The sequence below is a fragment of the Oncorhynchus tshawytscha genome, unplaced genomic scaffold (assembly GCF_018296145.1).
Source record: "Oncorhynchus tshawytscha isolate Ot180627B unplaced genomic scaffold, Otsh_v2.0 Un_contig_37_pilon_pilon, whole genome shotgun sequence".
Lineage (NCBI taxonomy): Eukaryota > Metazoa > Chordata > Actinopteri > Salmoniformes > Salmonidae > Oncorhynchus > Oncorhynchus tshawytscha.
This window is the reverse complement of record NW_024609825.1, coordinates 430,323-448,236: the sequence shown is the minus strand read 5'-3', so window position 1 is coordinate 448,236 and position 17,914 is coordinate 430,323. Positions and strand designations below refer to the sequence as shown.

The following is a 17,914-nucleotide window of genomic DNA, read 5'->3' as shown; positions in this document are numbered from 1 at the left end:
TGATGTCAAGAAGTAAATTCATGCGTCCCCTTTAAATTGCCCACATTTGTGGGTGGGTCATTGGTATTGAAGTTGATTTACGTTAGCACAATGGCTACAATCGGTCAGATTTGGCCATTTGAGAGAAGACGCTGCCTAAAAGCCCATGGAATCATAATATTGTTATTTTTGGATCCATGTTTGCAATGTGTAAATGGTAAGGCAATGTATATCCCAGGGCTAGGCTTCATCTGGGATTATTATTTTTTCGATGCTAGTTAGCTAGCAAAGTGGTTAGCTGGCGTAAGGCATTACATTAGCTAGCTAATAAGAACGTATGGCTAACATCCACACAATGGTAGACCGCAGGTCTATACAGACGCCTGACAGACAATTTACTGATCCTACTGTAATTTATCTGGCAAGCTAGCTAATTAATGTACAATTGCTCCAGCAAGCTGTGTTTATTATCTTGTTAGCTATAACTGCTAGCTACATGATGCACCCTTCCACTTATATGCCAACCCCATCTGTCTTCAAGGGTACCTGAGCTCCCCACACGTGGGCCAGGAGCCACCTTACAGCCGAGATGCTCAGCCAGTCATCACCAGCCCGGTGGTTCCTGCTCCATCATCTGGTAAAATCTCCTCCCCGGCCTCGACCCATGGGATGTTTTTATCATGTTGACACTGACAGCGCCTCTTTGGTATGCTGTTACTGAATGAAGTCCATGGGACAACCTATAATCTTGTGAATTATTTTGCAGCATCTCCAACTGATTCAGACAGCTATGCTTCCAAATGCCCCAGTGGGGGTCAATGCAACAGACTGCCTGCTGAGTGCATCAACTGCAGCTATCACCACAACTGTAGCTATGGCAAACCAGCGTCTTTCTCTTGCAAGGCCAAGAGAGGAGTCCACTGCACAGTGAGTTCAGTTCGCCAGTTGGACACAGATTGTCCTTGACAAAGAACAAGGAGCTCCATTTACAAAGAAAGTACGTAACTGTAGCACTTTGTCATTGCGCTGTTGATGTTTCAGTATGCTGTTTATTTTTCTCTGCTTGCAGGTGGAGTCGGGGAAGCAGCAGACCAACTTCTCCCTGTCCATCACGTGCCAGTTCTGCTGGCAGCTGGACCTGTCTCAGTACAGGTGCTCCAACTCAACCAGCTGTATGACCGTTGCCTGCCCTCGCAAACGCTACAACGCCACCTGTCAAGTGCTGGACCACGTACACTGCTTAGGTATACACTTACTGTACAGTGTGTCTGGTTCATTATTATTCAGATACATACACACCCCTCCATATGTATTTGGACAGTGATAAAAACTTTTTTTTTAAATGCTCTATACTCCAGCATTTTGGATTTGAGATCAAGTGTTTCATGAGGCAATAGTCCAGAAGTATGTCACCTGTTATTTGAGGGTATTTTCATACGTATGTTTTACCATTTATAAATGAAAGCACATTATGTATGTAGTCCCACCCATGTGAAGTCATAAGTATTTTGAGAAAAATTAAGTATTTGATCCCATATTCTTTGCATGCAATGACTACATCAAGCTTGTGACTCTACAAACCCCTTGGATGCATTTATAGTTTATTTTGTTAGTGTTCTGGGTTATATTTTGTCAAAGTAACAATGGTGAACGATAATTTTCTTTCTAGATAAATCATGTAGATAAGATACTTCTGAACACAGTTAATCCTGATAATGCCATTAAGAAAAATCATGAATGAATCATGAATAATGAGTGAGATGCCATTCAGAGACAACAAAACGTGCTAACCTTTACCAATAACAGGGGAGAACAGTATTTTTCGGGGGGTATGCTCTTTGTGTCTCTAACCTTCTCACTCATCATTATTCAGGATTGAGTCAAGATGATCTATAATCATGTTAGCATCCACATGAATGTAGAATTGTTCAGAAACATCTTCTATTCTTACTTACAATAAAAGTGACTCCAAAATGGCACAAGACATTATTCACCATTCAGTTCCTGTTGGGCAAAACAAATGGCAAATGCATCCAACAAGGATGTAGAGTCACAAGCTTGATGTAGTTTTGGCACGCAAGGAATATGGAGCCAAATTCTAAACTTTTGACTACACTAAGTTCATTTGTCAAAAATCCTTTGACTTCTTCAAATGGGGGGACTAGTTACAGGAAGCGCTTTAAGACCGATATGTATGAAAATAGCCTCAAATAAAACATTCTATCTAAAATGCACTAAATGCTTCACTGTCCAAATGCATATAGAGGGGAGTGTATACTGTCCAAATGCGTGTGGAGTGGAGTGTATACTGTCCAAATGCATATGGAGGGGAGTGTATACTGTCCAAATGCATATGGAGGGGAGTGTATACTGTCCAAATGCGTATGGAGGGGAGTGTATACTGTCCAAATGCGTATGGAGGGGAGTGTATACTGTCCAAATGCGTATGGAGGGGAGTGTATACTGTCCAAATGCGTATGGAGGGGAGTGTATACTGTCCAAATGCGTATGGAGGGGAGTGTATACTGTCCAAATGCGTATGGAGGGGAGTGTATACTGTCCAAATGCGTATGGAGGGGAGTGTATACTGTCCAAATGCGTATGGAGGGGAGTGTATACTGTCCAAATGCGTAGGGGAGTGGTCCAAATGCGTGTATGGAGGGGAGTGTATACTGTCCAAATGGAGGGGAGTGTATACTGTCCAAAAGCGTATGGAGGGGAGTGTATACTGTCCAAATGCGTATGGAAATGCGTATGGAGGGGAGTGTATACTGTCCAAATGCGTATGGAGGGGAGTGTATACTGTCCAAATGCGTATGGAGGGGAGTGTATACTGTCCAAATGCGTATGGAGGGGAGTGTATACTGTCCAAATGCGTATGGAGGGGAGTGTATACTGTCCAAATGCGTATGGAGGGGAGTGTATACTGTCCAAATGGAGGAGGGGAGTGTATACTGTCCAAATGCGTATGGAGGGGAGTGTATACTGTCCAAATGCGTATGGAGGTATACTGTCCAAATGCGTATGGAGGGGAGTGTATACTGTCCAAATGCGTATGGAGGGAGTGTATACTGTCCAAATGCGTATGGAGGGGTGTAGTGTATACTGTCCAAATGCGTATGGAGGGTATACTGTCCAAATGCGTGTGGATACTGTCCAAATGCGTATGGAGGGGAGTGTATACTGTCCAAATGCGTATGGAGGGGAGTGTATACTGTCCAAATGCGTATGGAGGGGAGTGGAGGTCCAAATGGAGGAGGGAGTGTATACTGTCCAAATGCGTATGGAGGGGAGTGTATACTGTCCAAATGCGTATGGAGGGGAGTGTATACTGTCCAAATGCGTATGGAGGGGAGTGTATACTGTCCAAATGCGTATGGAGGGGAGTGTATACTGTCCAAATGCGTATGGAGGGGAGTGTATACTGTCCAAATGCGTATGGAGGGAGTGTATACTGTCCAAATGCGTATGGAGGGGAGTGTATACTGTCCAAATGCGTATGGAGGGGAGTGTATACTGTCCAAATGCGTATGGAGGGGAGTGTATACTGTCCAAATGCGTATGGAGGGGAGTGTATACTGTCCAAATGCGTATGGAGGGGAGTGTATACTTTGCAGTGCATTCATTAAAACTGTCTTTTGTTCTCAGGTAAAAGAGTATTTCAGAAACGTTTGTACTGCAACTGGACAGGTGGGTACAAGTGGTCGACAGCACTGGCACTCAGGTAAGACTCCTGCACAAGCACACTGTTAAGGGCAGGCTGAAACAAAAAAATGAATTATCTGGTTGAAAACGGCCTGTGTGGCATCAATATTAGTCAGAAGCATTTATTTTGGTGCCAAACTGACTACAAAGTGTAAATAGGACAACATTTTAAGTCAGTATTTTACAAAACTGAGATTTACGGAATCGAGAACAACAGCGTTTTCCTTGGGTTGGGTTTAGATTTCAATTCTGCCCACACAGGACCGCTGTCTGGCATGGATTGCAGTACTCAAATAATCCAGAGTATAGGTGCACGTGTGCTGCAGTGCACGCTACCCAATCGTAGCAGCAGAATCAACCTACAGCCCTGCCCAATTTTTTACAGTCAGCAGAACTACCAATAATTTACAGTGTTGTGTTGAAAGAACAAGGCTTGTTCATTATAAACGGATGTTTATACGTTTGTGAACTAATGTTAGCATCACAAACACAAATGTCATCAAAGATACTCTAGAAAGGAGGAAATGCATAATGCACTGAGCTTGGAATTCTTGACCAATCACGTTATTGTTGTAATGCTGTGTTACGCTGTTGTTAAGCCGTTCGTCACGCAATCCTTTGTTGAAAGTATAGTGGCTGTTTGGGATATTTTAGCTACGGTGACTGTAGCGGGACAAACAACAATAGCGGCCAGGGTATGATATAGCTAACATAACACACCCACGTTGAACCACACCCCCAAGACACACATTTTTTCATAATGAGTAGCAGAGAAACCCAGGGGAAATCGGTGAGTTCAGCCCCCCTTTAAGACCACCCCACCTGTGTTATTATAGATTTCTAATAGTTTCTTTGGGTTTCTTATACTTTGAATCTTTTATAAAACATCTTCATCCTTGAAAAATATTCATGAAAATCGTCTCATTTGTAAAGTAAACGAGTGACTTGGTAGCACAACAGTCACTCATCTCTTAAGGACAAAAAAAAGCAGTGATGATGAAGGTTAAAAACAGCGAGTATCCGTCCTACCGCCTCTGACAACAGAACATCAGCCGTCATTTTCTTTTAATTTCCAGACGATTGTACACATTGACTTGCCACCCTTTGTCAACACCAAGCAGGCTTACAGCCGACATTCAATATGGTGCGCCTTCCCACTTAGATGTCTTTGTCTTCTATGCTCTTCACTGTTACCAGTAGAATCCCAGTTGTTATTGTTGTTTCTATCTGCAGCATTACACTAGGTGGATTTGGGGCTGACCGGTTCTATCTAGGCCAGTGGAGAGAGGGTCTGGGCAAGCTGTTCAGCTTCGGTGGCCTGGGCATCTGGACCCTGATTGATGTGCTGCTGATTGGAGCGGGCTATGTGGGGCCAGCCGATGGCTCCCTCTACATCTGAGACCTGTGATTGATGCCCACTCCACAGGCATGATGGTTGTAGGGTTGATACCCTCTCCATTTCAGTTTAGACTGTCTGACTGTAAAGATCCACTCCATGGAGATGCCATCCCATTATCACACCATCTGCTTGCCCAAACTCCCACTGTCTGCAAAGACTGACTTCTTGTCCCATCTGCCACCAGTGCAGCTTCACGGTCAGCCTTGTCAGGTCTGCCTCTAGATCATCAAGCCCAAGCATCCTTCACTGATATACTGTAATACAAGCTGCACTGAGCATCGTTTTGGAGTTATTTGATTAATGGTGGTTAGAGTTGGTCAGGCTGATATGGACTGACTGGAGAATGGAAGGTAGGCACAGTTGAGCAGTACTTACTCACTGCATGGTCATGCATAGGAGACCATTAACCATGGCTATTGAATTATTATTATAATACCGATAACAGAAACAAAAGGTGCTTGGAAGAAAAGCAAAGTTTTTCTTCCCTGCAGTTTTTGTAAAAGCATGTGGCACCTGCTAAGTGTGATGGACGGTTATGTGCATCGGTGGATAGCAGATCAACCTTTGTGTTCTCTCTGCAAACCAACTAGAAAAAAATACTTGAACGGTTATTTTCTTTGGAGTGTAAGATTGCAACATGAATGTCAGATTGCTTGGATGAAAATGTGGTTGGGATACAGATTTGGGGAAATGACATGGTGGTTATTATGGCTGGGGCTTATATTGTGTATTTATATTTATTGCATTGTGGATGTGCACCACAGGAGGCTGTTGAGGGGAGGACGGCTCATAGTAATGACTGGAACGGGGTGAATGGCATTAAACACATGGAAACCACGTGTTTGATGTATGTGATACTATTCTGCCCCACACATTACCATGAGCCCGTCCTCCCCAATTAAGGCGCCACCAACCTTCTGTGATGTGCATATGTCAGATTTCAGCATTACATGGCATTGCACTACAGCTCTGCATGCCCAAAACACACAATCTGTTCTCGTAAAGCTGTGCAGGCTTCAACTAGGTCACGAACTGGTTCAGAATGGTTTTAGTACTAGTTTTCAAAGAACTTGTACAACACTTTTTGTTCTTCATGTAGCTTTCATTATATTATTGTTCATCGCTCAATCGCCCAGCCCAAATGGTTACGATATGTAGCCTCCCATATCCAGAGCTTGAGTATGTGTGCTGCACAAACTGGTAACCTATACTTCTGGTGAAAATGTGTTCATGTTCTGGATTAAAAAGAAACAATTGGAACACTGTAATGACAAAGATGTTTAAGAAAATTGTAAATATTAAACTTGTGAAATGTTATTGAGCTTTGTGTCTTATTGTGTTAGTATTGTCTAGTATTATAAGCATACTTGAATAAACAAAATCATCTGGTCTGTAATTTCCATGATGATTGACTTTCATCTCTGTGCTTTTTCACACAGTAAAATGCCCTGCCTCATTGTAATGATACTGTGGCACATCTTTGATACAGAAAGAGAAGCTCACTCCCGTAATTCAACATCTCACTGACTAATGGTTATGTGAATACATACACCATATTACATACAATACCTTCTGCCTCGGTCCTAGCATTGCTAGCATGTGTTAGCGCTTCTCATTGGCTGTTCTGCAGTAATTGTCTGTATACGCTCCTTACTCCCACATCACTTACTGTTATGTACCACCTCCAACAGAATATGTGTTTGGCCCATTAATGTTTGAGCCGAATCGACTGACCGCCACCTCTACATTTTGGCTGGCAAGGCTAACCAGTTAGAATAATAAATGCCAGTCATCCTCAGTATGCCACAAATCTCACTGAGCATGAATACAACCTGTAAGAAATAGTTTCATATTGGGTTATGTATTGTTAACCAAACACTTGTTCTCAGTTGAGGCTGACGTTTATCTCAACGAGTAGCATCTCAAAATACAACGGAAATAGAACCACCATATCACCTAGTCATTTCCGATAAAAACATAAAAATACTGTCCAATCGCTAAGAATCATGGATGCTATACTAGACAATCAGTGCTGAACAGAACAGGGTGATTCTTTAATTAAATAAAAGTCTTACTGGGTTAATTGACATTTATGGAAACATATTGTGAATATCATTACTCCTATGAGTACATGTGAGTTCTCTTAAGTAATAGGACAGCCATTTGCATGTTCAAGTCCATTGAGAGTTAACAATGCTAGATGAATCAGAACACAACTTGCATTGTAGTGAAATCCCCTATGATTAGTTTAGAATTGCTAATCGTGAGTGATGAAGACAAAAGATTGTTCATTCATTCCCGTCTTATGCAATAAACAATTAGTTTGGCATCATTTCACTGGATCTCCCAGTAACAGCAGTAGGCTACTGGTTCCTAGGATGTTATACAGCATACTGAACAAAAATATAAACGCAACATGTAAAGTGTTGGTCCCATGTTTCATGAGCTGAAATAAAAGTTCCTAGAAATGTTCCATAGGCACAAAAAGCTTATTTCGCTCAAATTTTGTGCACATCCTTGTTAGTGAGCATTTCTTCTTTTCTAAGATAATTAATCCACCTAACAGGTGTGGCATATCAAGAATCTACTTAAACAGTATGATCATTACACAGTGTGCCTTGTGCTGGGGACAAAAGGCCACTCTAAAATGTGAAGTTTTGTCACACAGCACAATGCCACAACTTTTGAAGGAGTGTGCAATTGACATGCTCACTACAGGAATGTCCACGAGAGCTGTTGCCAGATAATTGAATGTTCATTTCTCTACCATAAGCCGTCTCCAATGTCATTTTATAGAATTTGGAAGTACGTCCAATAGGCCTCAACCGCAGACCACATGTATAGCGTTGTGTGGGCCAGCGGTTTACTGATGTCAACGTTGTGAACAGAGTGCCTCATGGTGGTGGAGTTATGGAATGGCCAGACAACACAACTGCATTTTACCAATGACAATTTGAATGCACAGAGATCCTATAAAGAGATACTGAGGCCCATTGTCGTACCATTCATCTGCCGCCATCAACTCATGTTTCAGCATAATGCACCTCCCCATGTCGCAAGGGTCTGTAGGTTTAAAACAGGTTTTATTTATTTGCACCAAAGAAAAGCGAAAGACAAAACAGTACCGATAAAAACTGGTAAAAATGGTGTGCAGGTGCAGTTAGAAGCCCAGAAGAGCTTGTGAACCACACCACAAATATAAGTTCAAAAAAAAGTTTGTTCCATCAGTTAAGCCAAGTATATGAATTATAATTGTACATAATATACTCAGTAATCAAGAAAAAATGTGATTGTGAGTTAGGCTACATAGAGGTATTATTTGGTAGTTTGGTTCATCAGGCTGACCAGATAAGGTTTTGGCAATGTGAAGAAAATAATTTGAGTATGGTACCTCTGTATATGATAGAGAATTAATTATGTGAGGTGCGGCAGTGGGGAGGGTGAAGGTTATTGCAGTGTTGTGTTATATAGACATAAAGATGGATTTCAGAATGAACCTAGATGAATCCATTGAAGGGTTTAGGTAAACTGTCTGGGAGGTACACAATTCCTGGAAGCTGAAAATGTCCCAATTCTTCCTTTGCATGAATACTGAGATATCACCCATTGAGCATGTTTGGGATGCTCTGGATTGATGTGTACGACAGCGGTTTCAAATTCCCGCCAATATACAGCAATTTCGCACAGCCATTGAAGAGGATTGGGACAATATTCCACAGGCCACAATCAACAGCCTGATCAACTGTATGTGAAAGAGAAGAGTCTCGCTGCATGAGGAAAAATGGTGGTCCCACCAGATACTGACTGGTTTTCTGATGCACGCCCCTAATTTAAAATGTTAAGTTCTGTGACCAACAGATGCATATCTGTATTCCCAATAACGTGAAATCCATACATTAGGGCCTAATGAATGTATTTCAATTGACTGAGTCTTACATGAACTGTAACTTAAATCTTTTTATCACTAGTTCTGACTTCCAATAGTCATACAGTAATAAGTTGATACATGTAGTATCTGTACCCTGATGAAGCTGGATCACATCTGATTTCATAGTATCTCAGTGACATACTGGATTTGCTTCAGACCTTTATGGTTGCTAAGGAACATTTGAAAGCAATACCAATTAGATCCAGCTATGTAACAGACCTGAAAAATAGCCTGTGTTATAAAATCTGACTGCAATCTGTAAATTACCCAATTTTGCAGAGAACGCTGGTATTGATACCAACATCCAAGCTTTCTTCCAGCTCATGCACTTCTCATCTGTGCAGTCAATCTCATGTGATAATGGTGGATCATTGTGGAATGTAGCCAATAAGCCACTTTTGTCAGTCTTTTGCATGTGATGGGTATTCATTTAAATCTTACACAATCATGTAAGCTAACACTTGACCTTGCGTTAGGAAGCGGCATCAATCCAATTCGGCCTGTGTCCCTAATCGAAAGGAAATTAAAATGTTGCCACAAGCCAAATGCAATTTTAGTGATTTATTTTGTACAATAAAGAAAATGCACTGCACATTACCCCAGCTCAGATGTCAAGGCAAGCGTTCAAGAGCATCTGCATTTTGCATACACAAACCTGAACATTGCATCCCTCATATACCCCACTACCAGCATGCTACACACTGATTAACCCAATGTAGCAGGCATAAAAGCAATGCCTGAAACCAGATCCCCTACATACTGGGTCCTGACAAGAAAAAAATTAAATAAAAAAAGTGTCAGGGGAGTTTTCTACACTGTTCAACCAATCCAGTACATGTGAAGGAGTTAAGATGGAGTGGCATCTTGTTAACATCCAAAAGCGGAAGTCGTGTCACAGGCTCTTTCCATTTCCCCTGGAAACCAGAACATCCAGTTGTTGGGGACTCGGCAGAGGCTATACACTGATCGAAACAGATTCCAGGCAAGGAAGGGTCCCCCCCCCCATCCAGTATTTTTCATTTTTGCAGCACTAGGAGTGGAAGCAAGTTAGGCATCCAGGAAACATAACTCAATTAAAAAGGGGAAAATAAAAAGGTAGTCCATGTGAACTGTTCAACCTTCTGGCAGGGAAAGTATGGCCACAGTTTAAGGAGCAAATAACATTGATACTCACAATAGACAAATATAGCAAAAGGCATATGGCGATATCCACACCATGTGCCCATAACACTGTTCACACCATCCATACAAAATGTTATGAGATTTTACACACATACTTTAAGACTGAGGACACTGGAAACTTTCCACAAAAAAAAAAGTAAAATAGGATTACCGGAGTACATCTCCGCCCACCCCATGCACAACTCCTCAGATGGCAATGGAGGTGTCAAATACAGTACTCAACTTTGAATTTCATAAACTCAAAATATATCTTAAATATTTCATAAATTAGGCATCACCATGTTTTTAAACAAAATATTGTATAAAAGTATAACAAAGACTGACAAAACTCCAAACTATAACAGAACAAATCTACGCTCATTCAAATGTGGGGCGGGGGGTGAAGAATGTCAATGTAGTGGCCAAAGGACTGGGTCAAATCTCGTCGCTGTACTTCTTTAGAACTGGGGGCATAGGGGGGGGTCTGAGTGTCAGGTTTGGGTAGAAGCAGTCTTCTCTCCCATCTCAGCAACACCAATGGACACACCACAGTGAAAACCACGTGTTCCATCAGGCCCACGCGGTAGACGCATTACACCTGGTGGAAGCCCGTCTGCACCCTGGATCTTTCGACCCAGCATGGGGCTCCCTACTGGGCTGCTCTCCTGTGAGGCCACCTGCCTGCGCCTCTGGACCCAAGGGCTACCGGACGGCGTTAGGCTGCTGTCTGAGGAGTAGTCCGCCCAACGTCGCCCAGCCTCAGGGCTCAATCTGCCCTCACTGGCCAAAGGAGACTTATGGGAGTGGGGAGACTTGCGTTGGGAGCATGGGCTGGCCCGGGGGCTCGACCAGGGGCTTGTGCGTGGGGACACAGCTGGGCTCAGGTGATTGTTCTGGAAGGCGGCACCCCCTCCAGTGGGACTTAGCTTATTGACAGAGCAGGATTTGCGGGCCAGTCTGGGGGAGGTGGGGTTGCTCTCAGTATCTGAGGAGCTACAGGCAGAGTCGTCGAGATACTGAAGCTCCCGGACCCGACTGTTGAGTGAGTGGCTCTTCCTCATTCCTCCTCCCTCGTCGCACTGACGCTGATCTTTGGGGACCTTCTTCTTGGGAGGCTTGGTGCCGATCAGGACCACCTTCAACCCCAGAGACCCTGTCCCCTCATCGCTGACCGCAGCCTCGTTGGCTTTGACTGCAGCCTCCACCTCCTCATACTCCACGATGGCGCACTCCTCAGTGCCCAGCTGTGTGTAGCGGCCACTCAGCTTCTTCAGGTCGGCTGGCAGGTCCTTGCCAGGCTTCAGCACCCTCACAGAGGCAATGGCTCCATATGTTCCAAACGCTTTCAGCAGCAGCTTCATCAGTTGTTCCTGTTGGGTAGCGCCGCCCTCACGCCCATCGCCATCCACACCCTCCATCGCAATGCCCAGCTCTGGCCAGCTCTGCAGCTCGCTGAGTAGCAGCATACGGCTTGGCAGAGACTCGCTGGAAAAAACGGGCACTGTTGATCTGCGACGCACTTTGCGCCCCTCATCATTTAGCTCAAGTATTGTCGAGTGGCGCAGAGCATATGCAGTTGTTCGCCAGTCTCGTGTCAAGTGCTTCACCTGGGAAGAAAATAACTTTGTTAGAGATGATCGGAAGCGAAAGTCAAGTCAGTACTTTTACAGGCAGCATCCTGTATGAGAACTTCCTTGGTTTTATCATACATCCTGAAAACTAAAAAGCCTTTGTTCTGATAGCAGTATGATAACATAAGCAGCCACAGATCTAGAATGAGATTCTATTTCTATGTAATCAACAGCTATCAAAAGGCAAATCAAGTTCCTGGCTACTACAGAAGTGTTTACCAGTTCCTAAAATTAATTTTAAAAATGTAAATACAGCAACATAGTGCCATTATTGTTAGCTCCTCTTAGAAACTAAATAAACATTTACAGCATTCATGCAGCTGTGAACATTAGAAATTAATCCAGTAGAGAAGAAAAACAGATCTTATTCTTGGAAGTGTAAAATTGAAAAAGGAAACAGCTAAAATCAATGAGTATGTTTGAGCCTCATTCACACCAGATGGTCCCGCCTCCAACCCATGTGAGAAAGCACTTCCTAGCCCCAACGGCTTGCCATATTGACACTAGGAACACCTGTTGCATTCAGTTATGAGACCCCAGGGTATTCAATTGATATTCCAATTTCAAAATCAAGAAACCAAACTGTCAGCAGGAGATCAAACATTACCTTCTTGAAAGAGGTAAGCAGTTTGACACTGACGAAGCCCAGCTTGTTGCGTCGGACGTGTTTGAGCAGGAAGGCATCGTGCTCCAGGTTCTCATCCGACAGGTAGTACTCGATCTGGGCCACCAGCTTCTGGGTCAGCTCTGGGTCTGGGGGCTGCCAGCTCTCCTCCTCCAGCTCCCCACCACTCGTGCCAGCGCCACTGAGAAAGAAAACGGTTAACATGCCAGTTCACAAAGACAAGGCAGGAGCTTAACCGATTTGGCAGGAGAACTGATCAAAACAGCCTCAGTCATTACCCATAGAAACATCCTTAAAAGCACTGCCATCTTGACTCTTTCCTCATTTCATTTTCAGATTCTTCCTTTGACAGTAGTGACAGGCTGCCTAACCACGGTGTGACAGTCACACTGCTCTCTGCCAGAACCGCAACACCACGGGGTGTTCCACCGACATGAACAGAAATCATTAAGACCTCCATCTGAAGAGTGCAGAGTCACTGATCTCCACACTACATGCCTCCCCCACAGGGACAGGGCTATTTACCATATCAGCCAGACTAACAATCAAACAATGCAGTCATTTACTGCCTACAACACCAAATCAAAGGTTTAATCAAAGCTCTATTGACAGAGGGCTTTAAAATTTGCACAGGTATGCCAAGCTGGCATCTCCGGCTGTGATAAGAGTGAAGGTCTGAATGACACTACTGTGTGGATGAGTCATCCTCCTCACACAGCGATCCCATCCCACAGGCTAGGCAAGCCACTGGTCGTACAGACAACGTAATGATCACAGCATCCGACCCACTGTTTTAAAGTCAGGGGAAGCCCTGCGCAACACCTCCCCCGCACAACACACTGTAAAGGGACCAATTATCGTAGGCAGAGTTATCCTCTGCGATTCTCCCCTGCCACAATAAACTGGTCAATAGTATCAACGAGTAGTTCACTGGTTACAAAAGTATCACGTGAACTGTTAATGTTCCATGCCCCCAAACAAGTGCAACATTGTTGCAAGTGAGGAACACCGCAAGACTGACTGATGTATTGGCTGACTTGGCTAAGAATATTCATTCATTTCAGACTACCTAAATTAAACATACCAACCACGTAGCCTATACATTAGCACTGGGTCACAGGAATTTACAAGGGCAAAAATAGCCAACCTGGTCTCAGACTAGACGTCACATAGTAATGTAAATCCGAACACGCAATTTGGTAGAATAGGTTTCGTTTGGTTAAGACAGAAGGCTAGTTAAGGCAAAAATCAAAAGTATGGTGGTTAGTCTCCAAATCTCTAGGAATCCAAAGGTTGTGTGTTAGAATTTAATCACGGATTACTTTCCATGATAGCTAACCCTTCCCCTTTAACCCAGTGTTTCCCAAAGCCAGTCCTCGAGTACCCCCAACAGTATGAATTTGCATTGTAGTCCCAGGACAAGCAGACCTGATTCTACTTGTCATTAATCAGGCCCTCAGAGGCTACAACAGAAATGTGTCCTGGAGGGGGGCACTAGAGAACTGGAGTTGGAAACCACTGCTTTACCCACCTAGTTAACATTAACCACAACAAAACAGAAAAATAAATGTGGAATTTTAAACATGTCACATTTTGCAAATTCGTAATATTGTAAGAATTATAATTCCTAACATGTCATCATCCATTTTGTATGACATCCACAAATGAATACATACTATACGAAACGTCACACTAATAGGAGTGTCCAGGATTTACATTTACTATGTTACGTCTACCTCCGAGTCCAGGTTGAAATAGCAGGGGATGACGCAGGGGAATTAGAGCAATGAGTGTAAAGGTGCCATCCAAATCGGCCTCTTGTCTTTTACGTCAATGGGATTACAATGCCCGTCTACAGGTGGTTAGAAGCTGTCTGGCAATTACCATAGCCCTACACTGTGGAATTGAAGTTCACACTAAAATAACACAATAAAATAAAGTATTGCAGTATTTTAGCCTACGGGGTTAATTGCAATAACAAACAATCAGATAACGTTAAAAATGAGTATATAGTCAGACATGCCATTAGAAGACCAAGCATTTACCTGGATTTATCATGTCTTCCAAATTCGTCTTCACTACAGCTGCCTCCGAGAAAATCGAGATTGTTTGAGGACACCTCCTCCTCTGGTTCCTCGTCGTCTGCCGCCTGAATAGCCACTGTTATCGTCACTTGAGTCCCCATCTCTTGCAGGTGTTGATCCACAATTATCACCTCGTCGATTTCCCGTCCCGCTGACGAACCTGATACAGATTCGATATGTTTCCGAAACTCCATGGTGGCACTCGTCATTTTACCCGAAATAAATGCGCTTTCTCCCGGTTTGTTCACTTTTTCCTCGGCTACACCAGTGGTAGTGCTTTCCTGAATGCCTTTATTCCTTGTACTACAACAATTGAAGTCTGCAGAACACGGGGCACATACACCTCGACGCCTTTGACACCCACACCGGTGAATGGTCAAGGAAGTCCCGAAGATGCGCTCCACAGCTGGCCAGAGCCCCCAAATTCTACCCCACGGAGAACCCTGGGGTGGCGTGGAGTTAGCAGCTAGCGAGACGCAGCTAGGACCTGGGGAGACGGAGGGGATCGAGCAGTCTTGTGTTGCTACTTCCTGATATGCAAGAAGCGATCTGCTTTTGAAACGAGCTCTGGGATTGGGCCATGTCATCTTTCCGCACTCATCCCCAACCCACCAGCAAAACCCAAGATGAAGCCAAGAGGGAGGGAGGAGAAAATTAAGACAACGGATAAATGCGTTTACCAATGCTTGCATTTTTGTGTATTTTACCCTTTGTCACTATTTCTAGTTAAGAAATGGCTGCTATTTCACACGTGTCCTAAATAGGGGGAAGTAGAAGTGTAAATTACACGTGCTGTTCTGCAATTGGGGAAATTGCAATGCACCAATCATGAAGGCTGACCCATTTCTCTGAACCTGCAAATTGGATAATAGGCTTTTAGCGTTAGAGCGCAGGGGTTGTTGAGGGATTTGCTGTGGGGAAGGACACAAATAAATGACACCGGTGTATACAGTGTTATGAGGCATTAGTGTCAGCAGTGGCTTTTACTATGAGATGATGTGTAGGCCTATAAAAAAGTAGCCCTTTGCAACAAAATTATTAACACAGATTTGAAGATGTCAGGATTTGGCATTGGTAATGCTAATGATCCAATTCATGGTCTATTATCTCCAAGCCTACACCCCATTGGTCCAAACCTTTAGTGCGCTTATGACACTTGCTGACTGTTTTTAATTGTAGGTGTGTATCATATCCTACATGGACTCTTAAACCATCACCCACACCACAACTGCTACACCATTGCTAATACTGTTGCCAAGCCTGAGATTACTTGATGTTTTTTCCACCCTGTTGGCAAGAGTTGTACAGCTGGTGGACTGACTCATACTCTGAAGCACATGTCCTGCTGCAGCAGCCACAGTGGCAGTGTCATTACCTCCCAGTGCCACAAGCCAGGAGCAGACATCAATCAGATAATGGCCCTGCAGGAAGATGTTCCAACCAACCCTTCAACAGCCTATCTGTCAGGTGTCTGCAGCAGGAAACAACCCCAATAGAGACATGGGTTACAACCCCAATAGAGACATGGGTTGCACCCCAAATGGCACCATATTTCCTTTAAAGTGCACTACAATTAACCAGGGCCCATAGGGAATAGGCTGCTATTTGGGACACCTTTGTCAGGAGTAAGCTGATTTGCTGTAAACTGAGCTGAGTTAAAATGAGCACCCCTCTCTTGATCAGAGAGCTGGTATTTCCTCTTCGTTCAGACTGAATGCAATTGTGACTACTATTCGCCTGCACTTAACATTCATCAACAACAAGGGTGTACTTTTGTAATCCTTCTCGCTACTAAAAATATATTACATATGTTGATTTATTTTAAATGTACACATGTTTTTGTCTGTATGATTTTGTCCATTCTGGACATCTGGATAGAGAAAGCTTTACAAGGTTTAATTTACCATCTACACTTTAGTTATATCTGATATGTGTTTTTCCTGTGTCCCAGTTGTGAAGAATCTGAAAGGAAGTATATAAATCAGTAATCATGAGATTCTTAGGAACATTGTGAAATGTTTTGCTTTTTGAGCTTGTGAATGTGATGCAATCTTTCACAAAATCATCTGATTCATGATTGGGCAATCCTGCCTTGAATGAAAGACATTTGGAGTAAAGTTGAAGGAAAATATGCATGTATGTCTTTGCAAATATACATGCCCTGGTGATAATAGAGAATCCTTTGTGAGTCTGTCCAAGGTGACTGTCAGAAGGTGTGTGTTTCTCATCCATGCAGACATGTACGTAAGCTATTACTGTATGTGGAACAAACTAACACTGTGGGTCCAGACTCCAGCACCTTTCTTTGACAGAAAATCTCTATTGTTCGCAGTCTGTAAATGCTCTGTGCTGTAACCTACAGTATATAACTCACTACTGATATTGAAGGGTTTGCTAAATGCTATAGTCAACAAAAAATACAATGTTTCTTTCTTTTGTCTTATTAAGGATTCTGTTTCTCCCTAAAGGATTGTAGATCTTATGTTTTTCGATTTACAGATGAGTGCAGCATTTTACTTCTGCTCCACATCACTCCCTCATTCTGAGTCAGACAAGATATTTATAGACCGCTGTACCCCAGAGAGCTCTGACTGGCCAAGTCCCCATGCATAATACATAACAACAGACAATTTGCATTGATCCCTGTGTCTTAGTGGTATGTTTTTTATTGGCAATTGTGAGATATATATCACATTCATATAATCCACTTTATCATGCCCTTATAAAATGGCTGCAGAAGTGGTTGATTGCAGAACCATAATTATGAGCTTTGATGTGGGACAATTATCTCTGAAGTGTGCTGACCATTATTTTTTGTGTATGTGGTAAATAAATGATTACAAAAGTGACATTGTGTCACAACAGAAGTAGCTAGGTCAATTGTGAAGAACTGTCATTTATATAGAGCATTCCATTATCTGCTTGTCACATAAGATTACAACATCATCTCCCACAATTGTTTCAGTTTTATGAATAGATGATCCTTGTGATGAGCATGTGTGTGGGATGTCTCTTTGATGAGTCTGAGTGAGAGTCCTTTCCTAGCACTTATATTTTCCTACTGAGACAGTATAACCAAAGCTTTATAACAATGAGAGGGTCACCGGTGGAGAGTGTTTTTCTTTAAAAAGGTGTTTATGAATGCATCAATAATGATGTAAGAGGACATGGCTCTGAAATCTACCGAGGTAAAGACCGTTTCAGTTTGGATATTTGCCTGTTGTTTTCCTTACCTCCACCAACAGCAGTTAGGGACCGTCAACATAGTGATAAATCACATTTTTCAAAATTCAATAGCTCTTTAACCATTACTCCTAACACTTTCAAAACTGGTTGTAGCTAACCCGTGGCATAGATGCACATTGCACACCCTTTAGTTTGTCCATTTTTTTCTCACATGGT

The 17,914-nt window shown here is 43.0% G+C and overlaps 2 protein-coding genes across 2 annotated transcripts; one reads left to right on the top strand and one right to left on the bottom strand.

The window, feature by feature from the left end:
• The first annotated feature begins 50 nt into the window (after positions 1 to 50).
• On the top strand, positions 51 to 6,400 carry LOC112263848 (TM2 domain-containing protein 3). Its single transcript, XM_024440486.2, has 6 exons — positions 51 to 196; positions 521 to 616; positions 746 to 906; positions 1,049 to 1,223; positions 3,628 to 3,703; positions 4,918 to 6,400. The coding sequence occupies exons 1-6, from the start codon at positions 91 to 93 to the stop codon at positions 5,081 to 5,083; spliced, it is 780 nt and encodes a 259-aa protein (XP_024296254.1). The 5' UTR covers positions 51 to 90; the 3' UTR covers positions 5,084 to 6,400.
• Positions 6,401 to 9,557: 3,157 nt separating this feature from the next.
• Positions 9,558 to 15,258, bottom strand: LOC112263849 (la-related protein 6). Its single transcript, XM_024440487.2, has 3 exons — positions 14,474 to 15,258; positions 12,411 to 12,609; positions 9,558 to 11,779 (listed from the first exon to the last, which is right to left on the bottom strand). Exons 1-3 carry the CDS (start codon positions 15,202 to 15,204, stop codon positions 10,664 to 10,666), a joined length of 2,046 nt encoding a protein of 681 aa, XP_024296255.1. The 5' UTR covers positions 15,205 to 15,258; the 3' UTR covers positions 9,558 to 10,663.
• Between the last annotated feature and the right edge of the window lie 2,656 nt (positions 15,259 to 17,914).

What these genes read in the sequence shown, in the direction of transcription:
- LOC112263849 (XM_024440487.2), bottom strand. Translation starts at nt 15,204, where the DNA reads ATGCAAGCATTGGTAAACGCATTTATCCGTTGTCTTAATTTTCTCCTC. An exon ending in GGAAGACATGATAAATCCAG is followed by an intron (nt 12,610 to 14,473) that starts GTAAATGCTTGG and finishes TTTCTTTCTCAG; the next exon opens with TGGCGCTGGCACGAGTGGTG. An exon ending in TGCTTACCTCTTTCAAGAAG is followed by an intron (nt 11,780 to 12,410) that starts GTAATGTTTGAT and finishes TTTTCTTCCCAG; the next exon opens with GTGAAGCACTTGACACGAGA.
- LOC112263848 (XM_024440486.2), top strand. Translation starts at nt 91, where the DNA reads ATGGCTACAATCGGTCAGATTTGGCCATTTGAGAGAAGACGCTGCCTA. An exon ending in ATGTTTGCAATGTGTAAATG is followed by an intron (nt 197 to 520) that starts GTAAGGCAATGT and finishes TCTGTCTTCAAG; the next exon opens with GGTACCTGAGCTCCCCACAC. An exon ending in AGAGAGGAGTCCACTGCACA is followed by an intron (nt 907 to 1,048) that starts GTGAGTTCAGTT and finishes CTCTGCTTGCAG; the next exon opens with GTGGAGTCGGGGAAGCAGCA.